The 25,684-nt window shown below is 41.7% G+C and overlaps 1 protein-coding gene across 1 annotated transcript; it reads right to left on the bottom strand.

Annotated features, from left to right (window-relative positions):
* SLC46A3 (solute carrier family 46 member 3) lies at positions 1 to 20,366 on the bottom strand. Its single transcript, XM_027590429.2, is given in 7 exon segments — positions 1 to 1,226; positions 4,925 to 5,081; positions 10,331 to 10,414; positions 12,071 to 12,832; positions 12,835 to 12,940; positions 19,374 to 19,586; positions 20,228 to 20,366. Coding segments are annotated over 6 exon segments (1,383 nt in total). The 5' UTR covers positions 19,563 to 19,586; positions 20,228 to 20,366; the 3' UTR covers positions 1 to 1,141.
* Between the last annotated feature and the right edge of the window lie 5,318 nt (positions 20,367 to 25,684).

The raw sequence follows: 25,684 nt of genomic DNA, 5'->3' as shown, positions 1-25,684 counted from the left end.
TTTAGTTCAACAAACGTTTATTGAGGGTAAAATGAGGAATCAAAGATTGTCCCTGTCCTCAAGGTGCTCATTGTCAAGTAGGGAAAACAAACATGATGAAACAATGGAAAATGCTAGGATGGAAGTATAAAGAAAGTGCTATGGGCACCCTGCAGGGATGGGGGAAGTATAGAGTAGGGAAGAAATGTCAAACTATGCAGAGGGAAGCAGTGTTTTGGCTGAGACTCTGAAGTTTCATTGTCCCGAGGGAAGAAGAGCAAATGAAACAGTGTATAGAAAGACAGGAGGCATGAAAGAGTGGTGTTTTCAGGGACCAGGGTGGGTCTCAGGATGAGTTTAAGGCAGTAAGAAATGGCTATCCCTTGATAAAAATAAGGAATGAATATTGGCTCTATAATACTACTTCCTGATTGGCTGCTTACTCAGTTTTTTACATTTCTTTATAAACAATTTTTTATGGTATTTTTTTCCAATCACCCCTTTTTTACCTAATTATATTAGGAAAAGTAAAAATATATATCATTTAAAGTGATTCCATTTTCAGGTTTTTGCATCTCTTAAAAGTTTCACTGTCAATAACATGCTGATGGGCTCTATAAAACAAAGCATTATCCAGGCAGAGGTACTATTGTACTAGAAATATTTGAAACTTCTATCATTCTTTTCCTATCAGTGAATGATTCATCATAATTTTGAACAGTTAGGCCTTCAAAAATCTTCAAGAGGTCAGAAACCCATTTTGCAGATGAAGAAACTGAGGTGTATAGAGTTAGTTCTCTTTCCTTAGTCGCAGTGAGACTGGAGTATGTTAGGATTATTGGATTACGGGATTATTGCTTTTGATTTTGTCAAGTTCTTATCCCTGTTCATACTGTAAAGTTTCAGTTTCTGTCCTAAATCCAAAAGTGGGAAGTGTTTGTTCTTCTATGGAAATCTATCACATGATAATCATAAAGTGCTCAAAGTGCACGATACTGTAAGCAGCTAGAGCGAGGAGCTAGTTCTCTCACTGTTCAGTTTAAAAGAAAGGACATGTAGCATTGATTATTCATGAAATATTGATTATGGAACTAGTTTACATTCCTCAGAAGTCAGAGTATATGAAATGTGCTTTCAGTTTTTTTTTTTTAATCACAATTAATCATCTGTCTGAAGTGTCTTCACTGGATTCCTCTTGTGTAAGAAGTACATAGCTTCCTTCATTCCAGCTGGTGCACTTGACCACACTGCAAAAGCAAACAAGATACTTTAAAATTGTGATGAAGGCAATACATAAATAAATAACCTGTATTCTAGCTTTCCTCTGATTATATGGCTTCCAATAAATTATGCAAATTATATGTAGAAGGAATATAGTAGCATTTTGAGTACAACTGACTCACTGTGCATAGCATTCTGAAAATAATAAAAAATCTACAGTTTTTTTCTTTTCCAGGTACCTACAATATCCATCCGTCCCATTGTTTATTCTGTAGTCCACAAAAAGTAGCTGTGACTATAGTTATGGCTGAAGTTCATGTTCAATACCTATAACTGAAGCTGGGAGAAGACATCTAGAATTTAAAAAGCAGTAATGGGGGGCACCTGGGTGACTCTTGGTTTCGGCTTAGGCCGTGATCTCAGGGTTATGATCTCAGGGTAGTGAGATGGAGCCCAGTGCTGGGGCTTGGTGCTCAGACAGAGCCTGCTTAGGACTCTCTCTCCTGTCCCTCTACTTTCCCCCACCTCAAGAAAATAAAATCTTTAAAAAAAAAAGCATGTAATTGTATTTTAAAGATTTTCTTTATATGAGCGAGAGGGAACACAAGCAGGGGCAGGAGGGGCAGAGGGACAAAGAGACTCCCCGCGGAGCAGGGGGCCTGAGGCAGGCCTTGATCCCAGGACCCTGAAATCATGACCTGAGCCAAAGGCAGACGCCCAACTGACTGAACCACCCAGGCACCCTGCATGTAATTTTATTTTTTAAAATATTGAACAGTATAGGGTTAAAAAAAATCTCAGAAGACCATCTATATTTACATTAGAAACATTATTAAAAGGATAACTATCTTTTAGCTAGCTGCATATGTGTTCATAATAGGTATATATAAATATATGAAGAATAAAATTAAAATTATCCGTTAATCTACTCCCCAATTTTTTTTAAGATTTTATTTATTTATTTGACAGAGACAGCGAGAGAGGGAACACAAGCAGGGGGAGTGGGAGAGGGAGAAGCGGGCTTCCCACGGAGCAGGGAGCCTGATGCGGGGCTCGATCCCAGGACCCTGGGATCATGACCCAAGCCGAAGGCAGACGCTTAATGACTGAGCCACTCAGGCGCCCCCTTCCCTCTTCCCCAATTCTTATTAACATTATGTTTCATGCTATGGATGCACCATCATTTATTTAATCATTCTCTTGTTGGACATTTTGGTCATTGAAAAAATTTTTTTTGTCTTAATGAACATCTTTATACCAGTGGACCCTTGCACAATGCAGGGGTTGGGGCATCCATGGAGTTGGAAATGTTCATATCACTGTTGACTCCCTAAAAACGTAACTACTAATAGCCTACTACTGACCCGGAGCTTTACCAGTAATATAAAGCAGTCTATTAACATGGATGTGGTATGTTTTATATATATATATAATGCTGTATTTTTATAATAAAACTAGAGAAATGTTATTAAAATCATAAGAGAAAATCCATTATAGTACTGTATATATTGAAAAAAAATCTGCATGTTAAGTGAATCCATGCAGTTCAGACCTGTGTTATTCAAGGGTCAACTGTCTATAAATTTTTTACATTACTGACCATTCCCTTAGGATATGTTTCTAAAAGGAATCACTGGGTCAAATACTATGAACTTCTTAAAAAAGCTTTTGATACATGTTTATGAATTGCCTTCCAAAAATGATAGTGCCAAATAATAGCACTACCAGCAACATATAAGATTGATTGTCTCATTGTGTACTCATTAGCACAACGTGTATTTTTAATTTTGCCAGTTCAATAGGTGAATGGTCTCTTTTAAAAAGCTATCTAGTAAAGATAACTTTTCATCAATATTACAGAGGAACTGCAAATATTGTTATACTCTTACATAGATCTAGGTATCAAAATTAAGTAGAGACAATATGTACTGAGGTCCTACTATGAATAAATGTAGGGCAGTCCTTTAAGGAGTTCACAGTCTTGGCAGAATGCGTGAAGCCTGGGTACATCGGTACTTTTCACCCTTACTCACCCCACCCTAGCCCAGTGCTCAGGAGAAAGCAGAGATGCCTTTTGTGCCCCACCTTCTACTGATCCCCATCACTGCACTATGCTCTTAGCCATGTGGAATGGGCAAAGCCCAGCAAAGAAGGGCAGTGCACTCTCAGCTCAGTGTGCTGGCCCCACAGAATGTGTTGACCCTGTTGCCTGGGCATTTTAGCGAACACTTACCTAGTTAGATCATACTTTTCATTAACCAAAAGGCAAAGGGAGAAATAAATATTTCTCCTACATGTCTGACTCTGGTCTTTTTATTCTAGGTACTATTTACAAATAGAATTTAGTACTTTGTGTTTATTTGGGTACTTACCTTTAAAACAGGAATCATTAAATAAGCTAACTCTCTGGAAAGAACATTCCTGATATTCAGTGTTCACTATTTGCTCTTGTCATCAACCCAAGACTCCATATTAAAGTCTGTCTTCTTTTTAAATCTTTGACCCTCAGAGGATATTATACTCTAGGAAATCATAGTTTTTATCTATCTATCTATCTATCTATCTATCTATCTATCTATCTATCTATCTATTCTTGGATGCTAGTTTAATCAATTGTTCATATTTAAAGAGACAGGGGGTAGCTATTCAGAGTCTGACCCAATCTTTCTTTCTCCCAGTTCTGGTCAGCCTTGTCATTGTCTCTTTCTTCTTAGGTTTCCAACATTATCAATAGATGTCTTCATGTCTAAAATTTATTGAGAGGGGCACCTGAGTGTCTCAGTTGGTTGAGCATCTGCCTTTGGCTTGGGTCATGATCCCAGGGTCCTGGGATTGAGCCCTGCATGGGGCGCCCTGCTCAGCAGAGAGCCTGCTTCTCTCTCTCTCCCTCTGCTGCTCCTCCTGCTTGTGCCCGCTCTCTCTCTCTGTGTGTGTCAAATAAATAAATAAAATCTTAAAATTTATTGAGAAAAGTACATTCTGAGGCATGAGGCAAAACTTTGTTAAAAAGAAAACCACAGGCCCAAAATGGTGTCAGGTAGGCCAAGTTATCAAACCTGGACTGAATATGTAACTTAACTGCAGTTCCAGCCTTCCCCAGAGACAGAATCTTCACTAGTCAGGCAAGAGTTTTCTGATCAGCACCAATAAGCCTGCCCCATGGGCCCTCTCCATCCCGCAAAGGAAGATGGGGTCATCTACCTGATAAGACCCCCTGCCCTTCTTCTTAAGGGAAGGTGACATTGCCTGAAATAATTATTTCTCCTCTTTTGTCAATAACATCTTGATCCACCTTCCATTCTGTGAAAACCTTCCACTCAGCACAGCTCCTCAGAGCTCCCCTCTACTTGTTAGATAGAATGCTGCCTAATTCATGAATCAATTAGTTAGAGCCAATTAGATCTTTAAAAGTTACTCAGTTGACGAGTGCCTGGCTGGCTCAGTCGGTTAAACATCCAACTCTTGATTCTGGCTCAGGTCATGATCTCAGGGTTGTGAGATCGAGCCCCACGTCCAGCTCCATGCTGAGCATGGAGCCTGCTTAAGATTCTCTCTCCCTCTGCCCCTCCCCACCCACTCGCTCTCTAAAATAAGAATAAATTTTAAAAAAAGTTAGTTGAATTTTTTCGACAACTTTAGCAGTCTATGTAATTTTACCGGTGAGGTTAGGGAATTCATTTAATCCAGCTAACCTTTGATAAAATGATTAAAAATAATTACATACCATAGACTGACAGCTGGAATTAGTAATAGAACAGCAGACAGCAGAAAGGTGAAGCCTGGGTACCAAGCAACGGTCGCTGAATAAATTCCATTAAAAGTAGAAACTGCAGCAACTCCGCCAAGTGTTTCCAAGAAAGCAATGCAAGCAAACAAGGTGCCTGTTTGGGGTCGGGGTGTGCAGGGAGAAAAAGAAAGGGCTGAGTTACAAAACAATAGACAAAATGAAGGGAGAAAATTGTTCCTCGCTGAAAAAGCAAATGTGGGGCACTGCTTGGTGAACAGAAGCTACTGCCTCTAAATCCCGGAGAAGCCAGTAACCCATTTTACAGGTGAAGAAACTGAGGTCACCAGTTTTCCCTGACCTGATGTGGGGGAAGCTGAAAACACAATAGTTTGGATGTCAGTCAGGCAAAGGTAAGAGGCTCCAGTAGCGGACACATTTGAAAAGGCGAAAGATTTATATGATCTGAAGAGAAACCAGAGTATACCAGTGGACGCATTTGAAATCCACAGTCTCCTCTCCCTGCACAGCCGCACACATAGCCACAACTACCACTGTCGTTATCTCCCACTCGGTCCCTAAGCTGGGACATCTGTGACACCCCCATATGTGTATGCCCCGGTGGCTCCCTCCCGCAAAGGTCCTACCCTGGGGGCCTTTTGAAAGTTTAAGCAATCCTTTTCATCTGCTTCTCAGCTCTGGCAAAAGTGACAGCCGCAGACAAAGACAGATGATCTGCAGTTTGAAACTGAGCCCTCCCTTCAAAGTGAACAAATTCAGTCCACACGCTTCTTCGGTGTGACTCTTCAAGTAACTCTCTGTGCTCTCGTTATGCCATGATTTGATGTTGAGTGATTCTTTTCTGCCTCCCCTGCTTGAAACTGCCTCCACTGTGAGGTGGCTCACAAGGCTGAGTGAGCGGGGATCCCGCTGCCGTCTGCTACACTTGCTCCACACCACATTTGGGAGAGGGCAGTAGGCCCTGGAGCATTGTGTGAGAAACACAAAGTGGCTACATGGCTAGTCCAAGCTTGTAATCAGAGAAAAGGGCTCATTAAGTCTACTGATTTTTAGTTTTGTCTGGAATCCAAGACCACATTGACCAAGCAGTTAAACCTCTAGACAGGATGTACTTTTCTTCCTCTTCGTCAAATTTTGCATCACCAAAGTTCTGTGACAGTTTTCCACTTCCCATGACGTCCCCAGTATACATTCCTATGGAGCTTCTGCAGACTCTCGCATTAAGGCACGGTGCTTCTTCCTTACTTTGCCAAGTTTACCTTTTCATGGTAAATGGTAATGTATTTGTCTTACAAACAATGCAAATCATGTAAATAATTGTATTTGATTGGACTGAAGAAGGAAAAGGCAAGCTTGAGGGTCACCTTTCATAACTGGATTATGGTTTACATGTCTATGTTCTAATTTTTCCCATGGTCTTGGTTTAGTAGACTGTGTTGTGTGTTGATTTTTATGTATTTAAGCTTTTTGCCCTAGTATATATATTATCATACGTTGCTTCTCATTCTTCATTCAATGACAGGTCACATATTCATAAAACATAAACATAGCCCTGAAGAATATTGTATTTTCACATATATGTCTTCTTTTAACTAAAACAAAAGCTCTGTTCATGTCAAGTGCACATCTACTTTGTTTACTGCTGTGTCCCAGGGCCTATCTGTCCTGGCACATGGTAGATATGTTTAATCCTTATTTGTCAAATGAATGAATAAAAGCTTAATTCAAGAGCTCAGTTATCAATCAGCAAGTAGCATAAAGACCTACTGCTTCCATGTTTTATGATAAGACATGAAGTCAGTTTAATTGGAAGTACTCCTCACTATCTAACTAATTATTTTCTTATATTTCTGATCCCTTGCCACAGCTAGGCACAGTGCCATGGAAGACAGACTGGATTGTTCTAGTCCTTTTATGCAATGACTTAAATCCATTCTTGATGGCAAGTTGGTTCAGGCGGTATGTCTGTCTGGCATAAACAGCCATACTATTACAAAGTAGGGTTTGCTTGTAACGTCCCCAAGTAGTTCAACTTGTTTAATAGTTATCAGAGATAAGCTGGAATAAATAATAAGTGCAGGTTAATTTACTTCCTATACTTTTTTTTAATTCAATAGGCCTTAAAAGTCAAGTCTGTTTTTACACTATTCCAATTTGTAATCACAAGAAGTATGCAGGTAGTGATCAGGTAAGAGGTCATCCGGGGTGGCTCTAGCTGTGAGCGTCACAGCTGTATGGAGCACAGAAATTCCAAAATAATTACCCAAATCTAGTGTTCTCTCTCTTATTCAAGATAATAGGGATAGTAAGAGGCTAGTGAGACATTATGCAGTGGTTTCCTTCTCTGATTAAAGTGCATAACATTTTCACAAAAATATCCCATTTTTAAAAAGTAATGAAGGATGGGAATATATTTAATATGGAAATTCTGACATCACCAAAGGGATTTTGTAGTTTGCAGTTAAAAACAAAGTAATTTTCCTATCCTAGAACAATGGAATCACGATTCACGAAGTTATAGTTCAGAATATGGAATGCCAAAAAGTAAAAAAAAACATTTGAAATGTCACTATATTTAACAGTATGAAATGACTTTTAAAAAGCCTTTATAAATAAACTAAACCAAATATAAACAGAAACAAACTATACACCCCGACAAGTCTATGTTCCAAGTTAAAGCAGGCAGATTTTTCTATTTTCGCTGAACAGCTTTGAGATATAATTCACATACCTTAAAACCCACCCCTTTAAACTGCACAGTTCACAGAATTGTGCAGCCATCACCCCAGAAGAAACTGTATCTATTCCCAATCACCCCCTATCTCCCCAGCCCTGGACAGCACCTCTCTGATTTCTATCTTTATGGGTTTGCCTTTTCTGAACATGTCATCTAGATGGAACCATATTTATATGATAATATGTGGCCTTTTGTGTCTGGCTTTTTTCATTTAGCGTCATGCTTTCAAGGTGCCCCCACAGTGTAGCAAGTACCATCAGGACTTAATTTTTATTGCCAAATAATATTCCATTAGGCAGATATACATTGTGTCTATCTGTTCGCCAGTTCATGGGCATTTCCATTTTTTTATACTTTTTGGCTATTATACATAATGCTGCTATGAACATTTGTATATAAGATTCTGTGTGGGTATATGTTTTCATTTCTATTGGGATTTCGATTCCATTCTATTTCTAGGATTGGAATTGCTGAGTCATAAGATAACTCTATTTAACTTTCTGAGGAGCTACCAAACTGTTTTTGCAAAATGGGCGCATCATTTTTTTTTCGGCCAGCAATGTAAGAGGGTTCCAATTTCTTCACATCTTGGTCTGTCTTTTTTCATTTTAGCCATCCTAGTGGGTCTCACTGTGGTTTTGATTTGCATTTCCCTGATGGCTAATGATGTTGAACATTTCTTCATGTGCTTATTGGCCATCTGTACACCTTTTTGGAGAAAAGTCTATTCAAATCCTTTGCCAAATAGTTGGGTTTTCTTTTTGTTGTTGAGGTTTTTTCTTTTTTAATTCCAGTGTAGTTAACATACAGTGTTATATTAGTTTCAGGTGTACAATATAGTGATTCAACACTTCCATATACTAGTCAGTGCTCTTCGTGCTAAGTGTATTCTTAATGCCCTCCACTTATTTCCTCCACCCCCCACCCACCTCCCAAGTTCCTTATTATACATTTGATTTACAAATGTATTCTCACATTCTGTCGGTTGTCTTTTCACTCTCTTGATGGTGTCCTTTGAAGCACAAAAGTTTTTAATTTGGATAAGTTTCTAATTATCTATTTCTTCTTTTGTTGTTATGCTTTTGGTGTCATATCTAAGAAACCACTGCATAACCCAAGGGAGCAGGTAGGATTTTACATACTATAGTTACACATTTTTATATCCCAAAGTGGTTTTCCAGTTAATCATCATTACATAATCTATAAACAGCTGTGTGCATAGACAGCTGCATCTTATGAGTAGAAGAGAACCAAGAAATATATTTTAAATGTCGTGAATTATGCAGTCTTGCCCAGTGTTGACTAAACTGCCATAAATACAATAGCATAATTATGAATGACCCATCAATATTTAATATGAGTATTTGCACCAGGCTAAGACATGAAACAAAAGAAAGCTTCAAAGTCTAAGAGTATTCATATGCGGGGAGGAAGGAGGACAACCCCATATGCCTAATACCTAACTAGTAACTAGTTCCAACCAGAAATTTAATTTTTTGTCCTTCTGTATTGGTCATTCTTTGCCTTCCCTTTCAAACTGTTTGATCTCCTGTATCCTGCTCTGTGCTTGGGGGCTGACCCTTCGGATCATATGACTTGGATTTCCTTGCTAGCCTGACTTTCTGTTGTGCTTGGTCAATGGGATAAAGGTAGAGAGAAAGGTTGTGGTGTTCTGTCTCTGCTCCCTTCTTACTGGGCCATCTTCTCTGGGTGCCTTCACCAATGCCCACCCCTCATACTGCTGCCCTTCTACTAAACCGGCTGAGTGGGATCCTGTTTATGCTAGGACTCTAATTCAGGCCTCGCTGTAACATTTGTGGGGTCCAGCGTAAGAATACAATGAGAAGCCTATATATTATATTCTAAGTATTTAAAAGTTACAGTTCGAATAAACAGACTTAACTAAGATATATTCTGTTTCCCTCTCTGAGAAATATACCATATTATATACTGTCACAATGATTTGGAGGGTCAGGAACAAACTTAGAATTCTCAGACTTTTTAGAGTTCTGTGTAGGAAAATGACAGCACTGGCAGAGCTAGCTAGCCCTTGGCCCTCAGCCCCCAGCTGTAGCCCACCCATGTTATTTTCTACCTCTTGCTCCATCCTGCTCAGAAAGGATCATTTACACATGGCTGTAGACACCCCACTCTGTAATTCTAAGGTTGGGCCAGATCTCCTATAAAGAGTCATGGCTTGGCTACCCCTCTGATCTAGAGGGGAGCACACTGGGGTCACAGTCCACCCTCAGGCTAAAGGGTCTGAGGAGGAGTACCATCCAGGCACTCATGGATGTGAACCCAGAGCTGTCTGGTGGGGAATTATGGGGGTCCAGGTAACCAGAGTGTAGTCTAGAAGGGGTAGGTGTGGTGGGCTCCCAGTGGGCATCTGCCTAGCTCTGAGCGCTGCTCTCCTCTTGGGGCGGGGTCTGGCCAGAGCAAGCTTCTAAAGCAGGAGACCCCAGGCAGAGGCACCCCTGCCTGAATATAAGCCTCTTCTGAACACAGAACTTACCACTTAATTCAAAAGGAGTTCTGAGCATAAAAAGGGTTGTAGAATATTCTGAAGAATCAAACATTGGTCGTACATAGATTTGAGTTGGTACAGATTGTAGATTCATTATTTCCCTCCAGCAAATTAAACTCACCTTGTTCAGTAGAACGAACCACTTTGGATACCATGGAGCGTAGAACAGAGAGTGGCACAATAGTGAAAAGGAACGGCAGCCTGACTGTAAGAGAAATGGTGGGAAATCATGGGCTAAATCAGAAAACCAATGGTCAATTTTTGATGTGAAATGTTTTCTCTCTAAGCATCCTAACTCACTGCACCTATGGACTGAAGTAATTAATTATAGACTTCTGTTTAATGAATACACAGATACACTGCAGACAGGCCAGCTCAAGGTTTGTTTGCCCTCTTATTCCAGTGCTAAGAACAAGAGTTCAGGGAGGTTTGAGGTCTAGATCTACATATTCGGCCAATTGGGGACCGATCTGCTATTCCCTGATGATTGTAGAAACCTCTCATTTAGCACGGTGTAACTTAGCTTCCACATTTGTTTTCTGTTTTTGCTTTTTCAGACTTGGCATTCTTAGTGTCTGCATTCTTTTATCATATTGATGCACGTATTGATAAATTGGTTCTTTATCTTTCTGCCTTTTCATCTTTGTGTGGAATAATTTCATGAACACAGATTGCCTCTCCTCTTAAATTATGGACCCCTAATAGTACCATTTCTAGTTATATATGATGAAATAGCAATATATTATTTTTGCAGATGACTCTATAAAGCTTTCAGTGTGATTTCACATATATTAACTTACTTGGCCTTGGCAACTCGAAGGGAGACAGGGAGAACTGACATTTACTGAATACGAGGCATTGTGCTAAGTGCTTTACAGTGATTTCTTCTAATATTCGTTATAACCCAGTGAATTCGGTGCTACTGTGCCCATTTTACAGGTGAGTAAATGAGGGCCCAGAGTAGTTAAGTAACTTGCCTAAGATCACCTGGTACTATAGATGGACATTAAGCCCAATTCTATTTGGTCATCCTGCTTCCCTGCAAGGGAGCAAGAGGTTGACAGTGCCTTTGTAAAAAAGATGAAATTAGACCTTTCTCAAGGTCCCACTTTACAGATCCCTTAGCTCTTTCAAAGGCAGCATCTGACTCAAGCCCCACTGAAACCACTTGTGGGGTAGGTAGTTAAGGAAGCAGTCTAGTTTGGCAAAAAGTGATTTATCAAAAGCCAATTAATGAAATGACCAATTTGCAAAAGGCTGTCTTAAAGAATTTTCTTTTTGAATATCTTCAATAAATATGAATTTTATAAATCTTTTGAGTGTACTTTATATAATGCTCTTTAAAATTTTTTATGGAAAGTAGCCTTCTTAGCAGCATATTTATGGGGCAGAGGGAGAGGCAAAGAGAGAATCTCAAGCAGACTCCTTGCTGAGCAGGGAGCCTGAGTGGGGCTCCATCTCATGACCCTGAGATCATGACCTAAGCCAAAACCAGGAATTGGATGCTCAACCGACTGAGCCACCCCAGTGCTCAGTGCCCCAACCTTCAGCATTTAAGAAATATGCAAGTTGGCAAAAGCTGTTTTGAAGAACTGACTCACAAGAAGAATGTTCCTCAAAACAATTTTTTGTCAAGTATACAAATTTGGAAAACTGTGGTTATTCAGTGAATTGCTTTTTTTTTTTTTAAAGCAAATTGGCTTTCAGTTTCTGGCAAACTGGCTTTTAACAAAGTGCCTTACTTGAACTAGAATGCATTAAATAGAGAATTATATATTAAAAGTTTATCACCCAACAGACTAAATTCATTTGATATAAACATAAATACATGGTTAGTTCTAAGGCTACATTTGTAACTTACCTAAAAACATCATCAATGTTGTTTTGGCAAAAGCAGTCATAACCATTCCTGCCATGGTGGTAGAGATTCCAATGAAGGCCATATGAATGTCTTCCATACAGTAAGAAAAAAGCCATATTCCCAGGAAACTACTAAAAAAAGTGATGCTACCCAGAGCTGATCCATAACCTATAAAAACTTCATTCCAGCAGAGTGGTGAATCCAATTCATAAAGGATAAAGATGGGGGAAACGCCAATTATCACAAAAAAGTAAGTGATCATTGTAAAAAGTAACAAACAGAGATAATACCGTCGCTTACCAGAAGCATTTTTAAAAAGCATGGAAGTTCGGTAAAATAGGTTTTTAAAGCCTTCACTACATGACATGGAAACATTCTGAGATGAAGATTCTTTCACTGAATCACCAAGAAAAAATGAAATATAAATCAAATTAACAGTATGAGCCATAGCAATAATTAAAAAGGACCACACAAAACCTAATTCTCTGATAAAATAGCCAGAAGACAGTCCTGTTGATACAGTGACAAGTCCAAGTATGAAGTCGATTATAGCTATTCGAATTGTTCTTTGTTTCTGTTCTGTACATTGATCAACTATGTAGGCAAAACAGGCTCCTAAAAATGTTGTGTAATTGCCACAAAGTGCACCGATGAAGGTAGATGCAATCAAAAGCTGGAATGGAAAAGCAAAATAGGAAAGCAAACAGAGCCAAACACTGATTGCAAGAGCACCAACAGAAGACAAAATCAAAGGGAATTTCGTCCTTGATGATCACTATGAGATAGAAGTATGAATGTAGACACCAGACCGGGAATTAACCCACTTATGTCCATCTGCAGATTGAAAAGAGACACTTTCTTCTGAACTTCCTGCGAAGAGACAAAAAGAAGACAATGTGTTTACAGAGATATAGACAACATGCACAGAAATATCACGATGCATACTTTTCTTTACATTTCCAGTAAGTCACCAACAAGGAATCTCTGGTGCATGGGTTTGATACAGCCTGAATCTTCATCCAGTTCATAAAGCAAGTATCAAGAGGCAACACAGTAATTGAAGCTCAGGCATAATATGCAAGTACCGTGATGGGGATTTGAACTCATAAACAGACAATTGTGTATTGGTGCGTGTGTGTCTTATATAGAAGATCCACAGACCCCAAGACATCTGGGACTGGTCATATAATGATTTTTCTTTCTTCTTTCAACAGTTTAGCACTGAGATCATGCCCACTGTTGTAAAGCAAGAGCAATACCCTTTCCTGTGATAGATCTTTCTGTCTACTTAAAGGGGAATGAGTGTCACATGTAAATGTCATATCTGATAGACCTTTATTTAGGAAGCACTTGGTTGCTTTGTTCACATGTGTCTCCACAAATAAGTTTCTTCTAATCTGTTTCTTTACTTACTAAAAAATAAGATAAAACCCAAAGAGCAGCTTTGCACTGACTAAAGATGGTAGCATGCCATGAACTGAGGAGTAAGATAAACCCAACTCCCCGGAGGACCATAATCACCAGGTACACACACAGACTGGAAGAAGTTACAATCATTACACTAGTTATTTGATGGGAAGAAGTTTGGGTGATTCAAAAGCATTTTCTGTTTGCCATTTCTCTCTGTATTTTCCAAATTTTACATAAAGAGTATATGTCATTTTTATACTAGGGATTACTAAACTCATTTTTAAAAATAGATTCATGTAATATTTAGGAAGACCCTAAAACAACTGATGAACCACAAAAATATCAAATTCTGAAATTAATAATTTTTTTAAAGAGACAGCCTATGTTTATTTTTATATATTCAAATAATGCAAGCAATTTCAGGTTATTAGGAAATGTTCTAGTCCCTCAGGCTCAAACCTTCAGTCATCTTTGTTTCTGGCCTTTCCCTTCATTCATGCCCACCAACACCTAGTGCTTCTCGCATCCTTTACCTCTTTATAGTCCCTGAGCTGCCCTTGGAAGGACAGGGCTCAGAGTTTTCACCTGGACTGCCCTGGCATCTAGCTGGCTCTCTCCTCAATGCAGTCTATGATGCCAGCCCTCTCACTTTGCAGGTCATACACGCTAATGGTGGGAGCATCTTACCAAAACACACTAGCGGCATGTCTCTCACCTGCTCAGCCCATGGCCTGCTAGAGAAAGCTCACACTCCTAGTCTGTTGTGTAAGGCCACCGAGATGCGGTCCAACCCCACTCTTCTGCATTATCTCCACTCACCCCTCCCCCCAGTACTCTATGTTACAGGCACAGTCCATAGTCAAGTCACACTTGGATTTCCCTGAAATGCCCAAACAGATGTAATCTTTCCTTCTATTGAAACTTCTCATATGGCAATTATCATTCCCCAGTTACATTCTTTGGTGTAATGATGAAGAGCTCTGGAGTCAGATCAATTTGGATTCAGATGTAGTCAGTTCTTTTTTTTTTTTTAAAGATTTTATTTATTTATTTGAGAGAGAAGGAATGAGAGAGAGAGAGAGAGCATGAGAGGGGGGGAGGGTCAGAGGGAGAAGCAGACTCCCCACTGAGCAGGGCACCCGATGCGGAACTCGATCCCAGGACTCCAGGATCATGACCTGAGCTGAAGGCAGTTGCTTAACCAACTGAGCCACCCAGGCGCCCCATACTGTAATCAGTTCTTTACACAGCAGTTAAGAGTGATCTTTAAAAACAATCAGCTCATGTCACTCCTCTGCTCAAAATCCCTCAGTGGCGGGTGCCTGGGTGGCTCAGTCGGTTAAGCATCGACCTGCCTTCAGCTCAGGTCATGATCCTAGAGTCCTAGGATCAGTCCCATGTCCGTCTGTCGAGCTTCCTGCTCTGGGGGGAGTCTGCTTCTCCCTCTGCCCCTCCCCCCCACTCCTTTTCTCAATCTCTCGTGCTCTCTCTCAAATAAATAAAGTCTTAAAAAAAAAAAATCCCCCAGTGGCGTTCCTTACGCTGGAATAAATCCGAATTCCTTGCCATGGCATGGGTGGCCAGACATCATGACTTCTCTGCTTTCATGTCCACTTCCTCACTCCCCTCAGCTGCAAGCCATTCCTCAAACACTCTGTGCTCATTCGCCTTTTTACTTGCTATTCCCTCTGCCTCCCTCCTGCAGTTCACTTCCTCAACTCAAATGCCACCTCCTCAGAAGGCTTCTGTGACTCATCACACAATCCAAAGCAACCCCACTGATCCTCCCCCAGCGCTCTGAGCTTGTCTGGCTGTGTTTTCTTTAGATACTTGCCACCCCTCGACAGGACGGGTTCCTTTCATTGAACTGCTCCGGTGTGCCCTCTCCACTACAGCATAAGCTCCAGAAGGGCTGGAACCCTGTCTTCTTCACCACAGTATCACCAGTTCCAGCAACAGTGCTTCCCAGGGCGCGCCCTAGATACTGGTTGCATGGATGAATAAGCAAGTAAAATGGGCCTTGTAACTTGCTAGCTGTGTGTGATCCTCACCAAATCATTTATCCCTATAGCTTCATCTGACAAGAGGGGGTAACCAGAGTCCCTATCTTGCAGGCTGTTGTGAGAGTTGCATTTAAAGTCAGGATGTCAATATAAGGCACAGATCCTATTACCAATTAGTGCTTAATCAACTTCGGCTGTTTCCATTTTTACTATGTCAGGCTTCCTGAGCACATCTCTGTATCTCTAGGGATATAAAAGCCATCAAGTAAATATTTACTGAATAAAGAAGTAAATGAAACGATTATCTTTTAATCAACTTGTCAACAATATGTTCCAGTTTGAGATTCCTCCTCCCATTTCCACCCCTCCCCCACATCCTGTCTTCTGTCTACTGTCATTCCTTTTCTTTTTTTTTAAGATTTTATTTATTTATTTGAGGGAGAGAGAATGAGAGATAGAGAGCACGAGAGGGAAGAGGGTCAGAGGGAGAAGCAGACTCCCCGCCGAGCAGGGAGCCCAATGTGGGACTCGATCCCGGGACTCCAGGACCATGACCTGAGCCGAAGGCAGTCGCTTAACCAACTGAGCCACCCAGGCGCCCCTCTACTGTCATTCCTAACCCAGCCTTTTACACAGACTACTCTCCTCATCTGCAACCTATACCTTTTAAACTCTGGAGAATTATAATTATATATTAGGTAAGGAGATGGGACAAATCAGAGTAAAAAGTGCTATTTCCTGTACAAGTTTGAACAGAATGACAATGTAGAGATAGATATAACTTAAGGAAAGGACTATCAATTTTTAAAAAGTCACAATTTCATAGGCTAAAATGTATAATTACAATTGAGCAGAAAATATTCTCTATCTCCTGGTAATAAGGGATTGTGTTAGTTATTAAAAGGCTTATAAATAAATTACTGAATAAGAACAACTTCATGATCTGGTTTAATGCCAACCTGTCCCCTCAAATAGCAGCGTCCCTATCTTGAAAGTACCTGAGGAGAACAGACCACAATGGCCAATTTAATACCTCAAAACCAGTCAGTTAACCTGGAAAGGACAGGGTGGGAAGGAGGGGGTGACAAGGGTCTTAAAAATTCCTTCCTCTGCAAAAGTCAACAAACATGCCTAGAATTCCCTACCTCTTCTCCCTCAGCCAAGACCTTCCTTCCCACAGCCTTGCCATTTTGTTAAGACGTCCTTTAGAGACTAATCTTGCCCAAAAGAAGTATGTGGGTGTACCTTATAGTCAAACTCAAAGATTTGAAAAATAGGTTAGATCAATATTTATTTATATGGATATATATATTAATCCCAGTGGATTGAAAAATAAGACTTTTATTCATACAGACTTTCAAAATGGTAAGTGTAAGTCAGATAGCTCAGTGTATTCTTATATCTGAACCCTGAAATTCATATTATCTTGCATTCCAATACATGCGTCCATGTATGTATTTGTTTTATAGAAGGATAAATAAATATGGTATAACAGTAAGAAGTTCAATACATTATTGTGTTATGCACTTTTCTTATAAGTAATTGGCCTTTTGGGGGAGTGGCAAAGAAAAACCTGAACTGAAAAAAAAATCATTTATTTATTTTATTAGGGACTGACCCTGTGCTATGAAATTTTGTTTTTAGGGTTATAAGAACAGTTCTCAAACTCCTAAACTTCTTTTAGTCAGCGAGTGGTCAGCACCCACCAAGCAGAGCTGGGAATTGAGAAGGAAGCTCATAAAACAGGCAACATTTGTCCTTGGATTTAAAGGTAAAAGGATAGTCTTTCTTTTTTTAAGATTTTATTTATTTATTGAGAGAGAGAAAGAGAGAGAACACAAGTGGAGGCCAGAGGGAGAGGGAGAAGCAGACTCCCCGCTAAGCATGGAGCCTGATGTGAGACTTGATCCCAAGACCTAAGCCCAAGGCAGATGCTTAACCGACTAAGTCACTCACGTGCCCCAGGTAAGAGAATATTCTTATACTGAGCAGGAACAGTGTCCAGAAAAGGGGCCAGAGGGAAGTGCTGAAGGTGATGGTGGTGCCTCCTGGGAAGCAAAAGTGTTCCTCCTTCCTAAGGAGCTAAAGGTGAGTGGCCCACCTGACCTGTCTCTGTCTCGGTTATGGGTGGAGACAGAGGTGCTTTCTGGCTCCCCAGTCTGAGAAAAAGCACCTGTAGCTCTAGAGCGCCACTTTAAGGGAAGGGACCTAGGGCAGTATGTCCTCTTGAATATTAATCTAATTAAAAAACAATGAAACAACAATCAACTTAAACATTCGGCAAAAATCTTCAAAATGAGACCACTGCTCTGGGCAGTGGGGGGCTCTCAGCAACTAGGTAAGGCCAGAGGGGGCCGACAGTCATCACCTGCACAGTCACAGAGGCCACCAAGGTGACTGAACCACACGGCCTATCTCCCTTTACTCTAGGAGGGCAAGGGCAGCAGATTTCTGCAGACGTTCAAGTCCTCTTCCCTCCCTCCCATTGCTCCTGGTGTCTGGTGAAGGAAAGCACAGAATCCAATATAGAAACTGATGAGCCTTTTGAAACTTTTTACTCCCTGGGAATGACATATATATATATATGTATATATATATAAATAAAAGGAAACATTCTTGAAATCAGGAGACAAAACCGCAAGGTGAGACCCTTGGCCCCTCTATTTTTATGACCTCACTTTACGCCGGCACCTTGATGTCTGTATGGGTCCCCAGTAATGATCAGTTCCAAGAAAATTTCTCCCATGGAAATGAGAAAATGAGGAACAGCAGAGGCTGTGCCAAACAGCCAGGCCTCAGCCTAGCAAGGTTATACCTGACACCTCGGGGAACACCTCCGGAAATGCTAGAGCCTGTCTTCTGGGCCCTTTGCCATTTCTTCCAGGCCTCAGACTCATCTTCCAGTCACACCTGAATTCTCTTCTACTGAGGAGAAAAATCTTAGAGCCGGCCAGCAGGTGATTCGAATTCCCTTAAACTCTTCTTGTCCTTTGGGGGGCAGTCCCACCCTTTTGCCATCACTCAATATCCTCTAGGGAAATAGGTCAACGTTTATAAGTGTGGTCTGTTTTTAAGGCTTTCTGGGGGGGGGAAATTCCAAATCTGAATGCATCTCCTTTGCATCTGGACGTTGGCAGACTTTGATTAAAAAAACAAAACAAAACTGAGGGAGCAGGAGAATGGCGATGTACCTCCTGTTTTAAACAAAAAATTGGGGAAGGAGGCTGGAGAGGCAGAAGTACTCTGTAATATCTGGCTAAACATTTTCAGTGCCCTTAGCACCAAAGTGAGTGCTCTCCTCCGCAGGTAAGCTCACACAGCGGCTCCTCAACATTTGAGAGTCAGAGCTGACCTGAGAACAGCAAAAATAAGGAAGGACACGCTGCTTCTCCATCAGCCCACGATGGACCCCAGGGCCCATCGTGTTCAGTGATGGGCTACGTTCTGGGGGTCACTGAAAACTGGGTCATGTACATGCCATAGAAGGGGGGATGGGAGGAAGCAAGCAAGGGAAAGGCAGAAGCACCCTGTTTGACCCCACTGAGGTCACCCAGTACTCATTCCAGCTGGCCTTGGTCAAACCTTCAGGCTTTTGGGTGGGAAGGAGGAAGGGCACAGCCACTGGGGAGATGAGATTAGGCTGAAATTTTCTCAGAAAAGAGAACAGCCAGTGTTACAGAAGAAGTAGAAGGGGGTTTTACTTAGAAGCAGATTAGAGGTGTCAGGAAACTTCAAACAGGAGAAATGAATAAAGGCTCTTGACTTGGGATTTAAGAGTTTAAGGTGACCCTTGAGGAATCAACGGATGATGAGTGCAAGGCCCTCTTTCATTGAAAACCCCATTATACATTCCCCTTTTATTACATTTTAGGGATATTTTAATTTCTTACCTCCTGGAATGCAAAAATGGGGCTGCTTTTGTTTTTTCCACACTCAGAAGTATTGCTATCAGATACAAAACTGTAGTTGCCCGTGTCTTCCCATATTCTTCTATACACATATTGGGTTGTTAGTGGGGTAGTCAAAGTCATAGCAAACGCACTAAGGCAAATGGCAGGTTCTACAAAGAAAATCTTCATATTGCCTGGGTAGGTAGCTGAATTCTGTGAGAAAGAACGGGGAAGTTAGAGGAATTTTGTGGAGTAAACAGGCAAACTAGGGAACAGAAAGCAGTAAGCACTTCCTAAGAGATTAATTTTTACTTTGGAATAGGTACGCAGTAAACCCGAGACTGTCCTACTTCCTATTTTTAAGAGTTACCACCTTTTAGGACTCACGCCTCCTTAAAATAGTTTTACAAGTTGTCACCCATTTTCATTTGGAATAATCTCACTACAGTCCCCACTTTGTATACTGCCAACCGGTTTTCATAAGGGAAACAGTGAGGTTCCTCTGAGAACAGGACAGTTGCGCAATTGTTTGTTATTGTTATTTTGCTGCTTGTTAATAGAACAGGAAGGAGGCCTTCAAAAAGCAGCTCCCAATCATAAAGGGATTTTTTTTTTCTCGTTTAAACTCATCCCACGGTTACAGTCTTCCTGCCAGGCTAGGCGCGGGTCCGATCGTTTTCGGGGCCCGCAATCTCTGGGGGCTTTCTCTTTGGGGGGGTGCCCTGCGCTCCCTGGGCACCTGCCCAGCAGCAAATGCTCCCGGGGACACTGGCCGCCGTCTGGGTCGGGGGCCGAGTCTGCACCGCCGCGCAGGGACGGGGAGGGGAATTTCCGTTGAATTCGACCAAAGGCACCTGTCGGGGAAACTCAAGCTCTGATTTTAAAGCAAACCACTCCTGCGTCCAGAGTCACGACGGCGATAGTTCGCTGCGCAGCCCTCGCTCGGCTCCTCGGCGGCCCTGCGGACTCGGTCCCACGGAGCGGCGGGAGGCGCCGGCGCAACGGGCGGCTACTCCCTGCGCCGTCGGCAGTCTGTCCGGGGGTCGGCGGGTGGGTCTGTGGGTCCGCGGCCCGTCTGGTGCTCGGCCCACACTTCCCCCGCCCGCCGAGCACCGCCGCCCGCCGAGAAGGCGGGGCCGCTGGGGTGCGGGTGTTGCCGCCGGCGTTGCTGTCACTGTCCTGCCAGGCTCTCCTGCCATTGGGCCCCGTGGCCGGCGACCTCGCGGGGATTGGTCCGCTCGACGTCACTCTCGCGAGCCCGCCCGCAGAGGCCCAGGGTGATCCCACTTTGCCGGGTTGCCGGCTCCCGGCTGCTGCCTGCTGGGCAGCTCCGTGGGCCCGCTCCAGGGCTCTGCAGTGAGAAAACCTTTCTGGGCCCGGATATCGTTTTTCACAGAAGCACACAGGAGATCAGTTGCAAAAGTAACATATTTGGGATGCAGCTCCCCGTAGCATCCGGGTCACAGGGCAGGTGCCCTAAGGAACGCAGAAGATGGGGACAGGGTAGGGAGCTCCCGAGGAGGGTGCGGGAAAGAGAGTGCTACTGGCAAAGGGCCTGATATGTGGTCTCTGGCTCTTCCTGGTAGTGTGACCTGGGGCAAATTATTTCATCTGTATGAACCTCCATTTCTTTGTCAAGTGGACGCCACAATCCCACACCTAATGAGGGTTTCTAATGAAACCCTCAACACGTGTGTGTACAGCGTAGCCCTGGAGCAAAGGAGGGACTGTACATGCCTTCCAACAGGCGCACCAGGAACACACCCGAAGTTGGATTTATTAGTTTTGGTGAGGAGGAGGAATGCATACATGAGGAGCAATGGGGTATCTCAGTAGAGGCGTTAGAATTTGTTACTGGATTTGGGTTGATGCAATTGTGGGAAGTGTTCAAGAAAGCAAGGCCAGGCACTGTATTGGATGCTGTCAGGAAGTGGGGGTAATCCTATGATTGGGTATCTTAATTCTTAGCAAGAAGGAGTGAACGCTAGATAGAGGTTAAAGCCATTACTGATAAAGAAGCAGCTTGTAGTAGACATTTTTGGTCATTTTTGTGGTTTCAACAATGTTCCTGATCTGTGTTCAGACAAGACTGTGGAGTGGTCTTGTTTTTGTCTTGATCATGGTCATAGAAAGCCTTTGTCTGATGTTATTCTGTGAAATTGTTTTTAGTCCACAGAATGTGGTCCCAAAGAGCTCATAGCAACATCAAGGACAGTACCCAGCTGTCAGAGCTGCTGTCTCTTCCTCCATGCTCAGCAAATGATAGTTAAGTCACTAGATCGTTGAGTCGGAAGTCTTAGATTTGAATCCTAATTGCTACTTGTAACCTACAACTTGCCACTTAACTTCTCAGCTTCTTCAAATGAGCATTTATGAAGCACTTGATATGAGTATGAAACAGTGGAGCATGGAGCTTGGTTGGAAAGAAGGTATACAAAAATGAACAGAACATGGTTGCCGAGGAAGACAGATCATATTTTAAAATTGTAGTATACTGTACTAAGTGCTAAATTAGGGGCACATTAGAAATGGGATGGGCAGTGAGAACAGCCGACTGACCAAGGAGTGTTGGTCTGGAAGGGAGAGGTAGAGATCTGACCACTTCCCAAGATCACAAGGGAGAAGAAATGAAATAATCTATGCAAAAATGCTTTTGAGGATTGTAAAGCACGGCATAGTCTCATTCTCACTAAAATAATATCTATTTTTTTCCTAGCTGCATCCACTTTCTGTTTTAACCAGCTCAGACCCTCTTGTTGAGATAGGAGGAAAATGACCACTTCAGGTGATTGGCCCCTGTAAAATCAAGCAGGTCAAGGTCATGCCCCAAACCTCAGTATCTTAAAATGGCAAAGGTTTATCTCTCGATCTTCCTGCCCATCTTGGGTCACTGGAAAGCTTTACTCCCTGTCATTTTTACTGATGGACACAGATTGATGGAGCCATCATCTTAATATCATCACTGGCATCAAGGCAGAGAAAACAGAATATGGTGAATCTGATACCAGCTTTTAAAGACTTCCCCCTAGAAATGATACATACCACTTCTGTTCACATTTGATTGGTGCAAACAAGCCACAAGGCCATGTGAAAAAGTGAAACCGTATCATGTACTCAGAAAGAGGAAGTAATATCAGCAAATACCTCTAATGACATCCTTGTCCCCAAGGCCATGATTTCTCATGAAAATCAAGAGAAAGGAAAAGGCATTTGAGAGATGCTCTGTCCATGGGCAGAAACAATTAGTAGCCAGTATATATCCAGGCTTTGCCGTCCCTGCTCTGACACATGGAGAGAGCCAGGCCTTCTTAATTTACTCTCGGCTGCATATCTCTATGTGATAAAAATTGTTATGCAAGCCTTTTTCCTTTTTTCCCCCCCAAATAATATTAAGTGCTTGAGTATGTATTAAACTAAAGAAGCCTTAACCAACTGTCAATTGGAATCTGTCACTCTACTAGGTGCTGTGGATGAAACAAAAAAAGTTAACATACCACAGTTAATTATCAAAGAAATGCCCATTTATTTTTTAGGAAAAGATGAAAATATATGAAAGGAGTAAAAATGATTCAAAACAAACTCTATGGATATCATCACAGACCAGTAATTGTCACTCACCTACTGCTGTTGTTGCTTCTCATGGGTTCCCACTCAAGCCTTAAAGACAGAAATCAAAAATAAAGTCTAGGCACAGAAGGAGTGCCCACCGATTGGGCATAATCTCCCTGGCCGTGTTTCTGAAACATGAGTCACCAGGTCTCCAGGAGGATTTTGAATTTTTATGTTTTCAGTTCAGTGAACCTAGAAATTTTAATGTAAGCATATTCTTAAATTGTACTGATGCTTGATATTACTTGTATTTATATTTCTGCTTATGATCACATTGGCTCCCCAAGTAGAAGTACTTTAATAATGTCAGACTAAAGAGAAAATAAGTGGACTAAATATATAAATGATATGCCCAAGCTAAGTGGAGACCAGACCACGTTCTATCATGTTGTTCAAAATGTTTTCATAGTATTCTAGGAAAAAGTGTGGGAGAATTGAGTCCTTACCTGACACGTGAATAGATGTACTGAACTCGGAAGAACCCATACTGTACAGGGCAGTGCCCTTGTCAAGTGGCAAAGCCAAAACAGAATATAGTAGTTACTAGATTTTGTTGATTTCAAGAGGAAAGTGGCTTTTTCACTTCTGATAAAATCAGTAGAGTCAGATGTGATGAAATGACCTTCATTATACCAATTACTACTTAGCAGGTGATTGTCAGTACTGTGCTGATAAGAGTCAAATTATACAACTCCGAGCACAAATTGTTGAAAAGGAATGTAATCCGATCATACGACCTTGATCAATAATATGCCAAAACAGACCTGGATAAGTTTTATCTATCCGAGAAATTCATAACTTGACTTCAGTCCTTGGCTTTTTTGACCTCTGTTACCTTGGACGCTGTTGAACAAATTCCTTTTTGAAATGTTTTCTCCCATTGGGGTCTATGACATGGCTGTATCTTTCTACTACCCTCAGAGCTCCTTCTCAGCTTCCTTGGTGGGCTTGCTTCTCAAACCGTACTATCCCTCAGGTTCCATTTCACATCCTCAGGTCCGCAATCACATCCTCATTTGTGACTCAACTACTAATACAGCCCTCACTCCCAAATCTCAAGCTCACCTGCTACTCTTGAACTTGACACCCAGAGTTTCCACCTGAGTATTTTTAAAGACCACTGCATAGTTTTAAATGTCCAAAACAGATATTCTCTTCTTATAAATCTTGCAAAGGGACTAAGGATTTCCCTAGTAAATCAGAAATCCTGGCTCTTTCCCTTTGGAGTTTCAAGTTATGGTGACCCTTCTGATGTGCTGGGATGGTTCTAAATGAGCTAAGTGTCAGAATGGACAATAATGGCCCTCAAGAAGAAATCCACCAAAATGATGGTGGTGGTGGTGGAGATGGAGAGAAAGGGCTGGGCTGGTAAGCCAGGCCAATGCCAGGGCCTGTCTGGTCTTAGGGGGAGGTCAGTTGGGAACGAGGTAATGATGTTACATCCTGTCCTGACCCACCATCTTGGACCTTGGGGTTCCTCAAGAGAAATAGTTGATTATCTGTACATGAAAATGTTTGTCGCTAGAGTTGTAGTTGGGTCTGTGCAGTGGCTAGGCTCCCAGCCCTTAGGTGTGAGAGCTGGTTGTACTGTTTACTGTATCAGCCTCACAAAAGCAGAAGTGAGAAACATAGGCAGTCAGATCAGACTTCTCAATTTTTTTTCTGCATAACAGAAGTAAACAAGACTGACTCATCTGGACAAAGTATGCACCCGAGGGGTCTTACTTTCCAAGGAAGGGAGAGCTCAGAGAATGATGAATGGGATTCTTATAAATAAAATTTGTTTTATTTATGTAGTAACTTAAGTATGGCTTTATTTTTCAACCACAGCAGGTGAAATAGGATATATGTGAAAGCTTCTAGAAGACGGTCTCACACTTGGTGGGTATTCAATGATGTTTGGATTTGAATCTAAATCTTGTTTAATAAGACACACATCCTACTGTGTTTGATAAATTACAGGGAAGAACCTGGCCATTGCTTCAAGCTGACATTTCCTTCTGTGACCCCACAGAGCAACTGTCATCTTCCTCTCTTAAGAGGAGTCAGTCCCATTTTTAATGGGGTTGGATATGGGAAGGATTTGGAGTTGGCAGAGTCAGTTAAATTCATGCACATGTGATTCCATGTTTCTAGGATTAGTTCTCCTCCTGTGTCCAGCTCCTTACCCCAGGCCACCATAGTCTCTCATCTGCATTGCTGCAACAGTTTGTCACTTGGGCACTCCACCTCTCCTCTTTATCTATATACAGCAACAAAGCATGATCATCTTTACATAGATGTAGGAGCACATCATTCTCTTGCCTGAAACCATTCGATAGCTTCCCTACTGAATTCTGAATAAAGCTCAACTGCCTTGGTGTAGCCTGAAAGGCCCCAAATTATCTGGCCACTATCCATCTCTGTGCCCCTGAACTCCTTCCTACCATCAGAGTTATTACACTTTTCCTTTAGGCGTTAACTTGAATGTCACCCTAGAGAAGTCCTCTCTGATCATCATGCCAAATTAGCAAAGTATGTTCTCTTCTGCTATGCTCTAGCTCAATGGCTTCTTGTTTAAGACTTCACATTCTATATTATTTTATTTATTTGCATGTTTCCCTTTTTTGTCATCGATTCCTTGCACTAGAATTGTAAGCACAGAACCATGACTGACTCATGCAAGACTGTCCACATCTACAGCAGTGGTTGGAACTCAGTAA

The sequence above is a fragment of the Zalophus californianus genome, chromosome 3 (assembly GCF_009762305.2).
Source record: "Zalophus californianus isolate mZalCal1 chromosome 3, mZalCal1.pri.v2, whole genome shotgun sequence".
In the NCBI taxonomy this organism is placed as follows: Eukaryota; Metazoa; Chordata; class Mammalia; order Carnivora; family Otariidae; genus Zalophus; species Zalophus californianus.
This window is presented reverse-complemented; position numbering and strand designations above follow the sequence as displayed.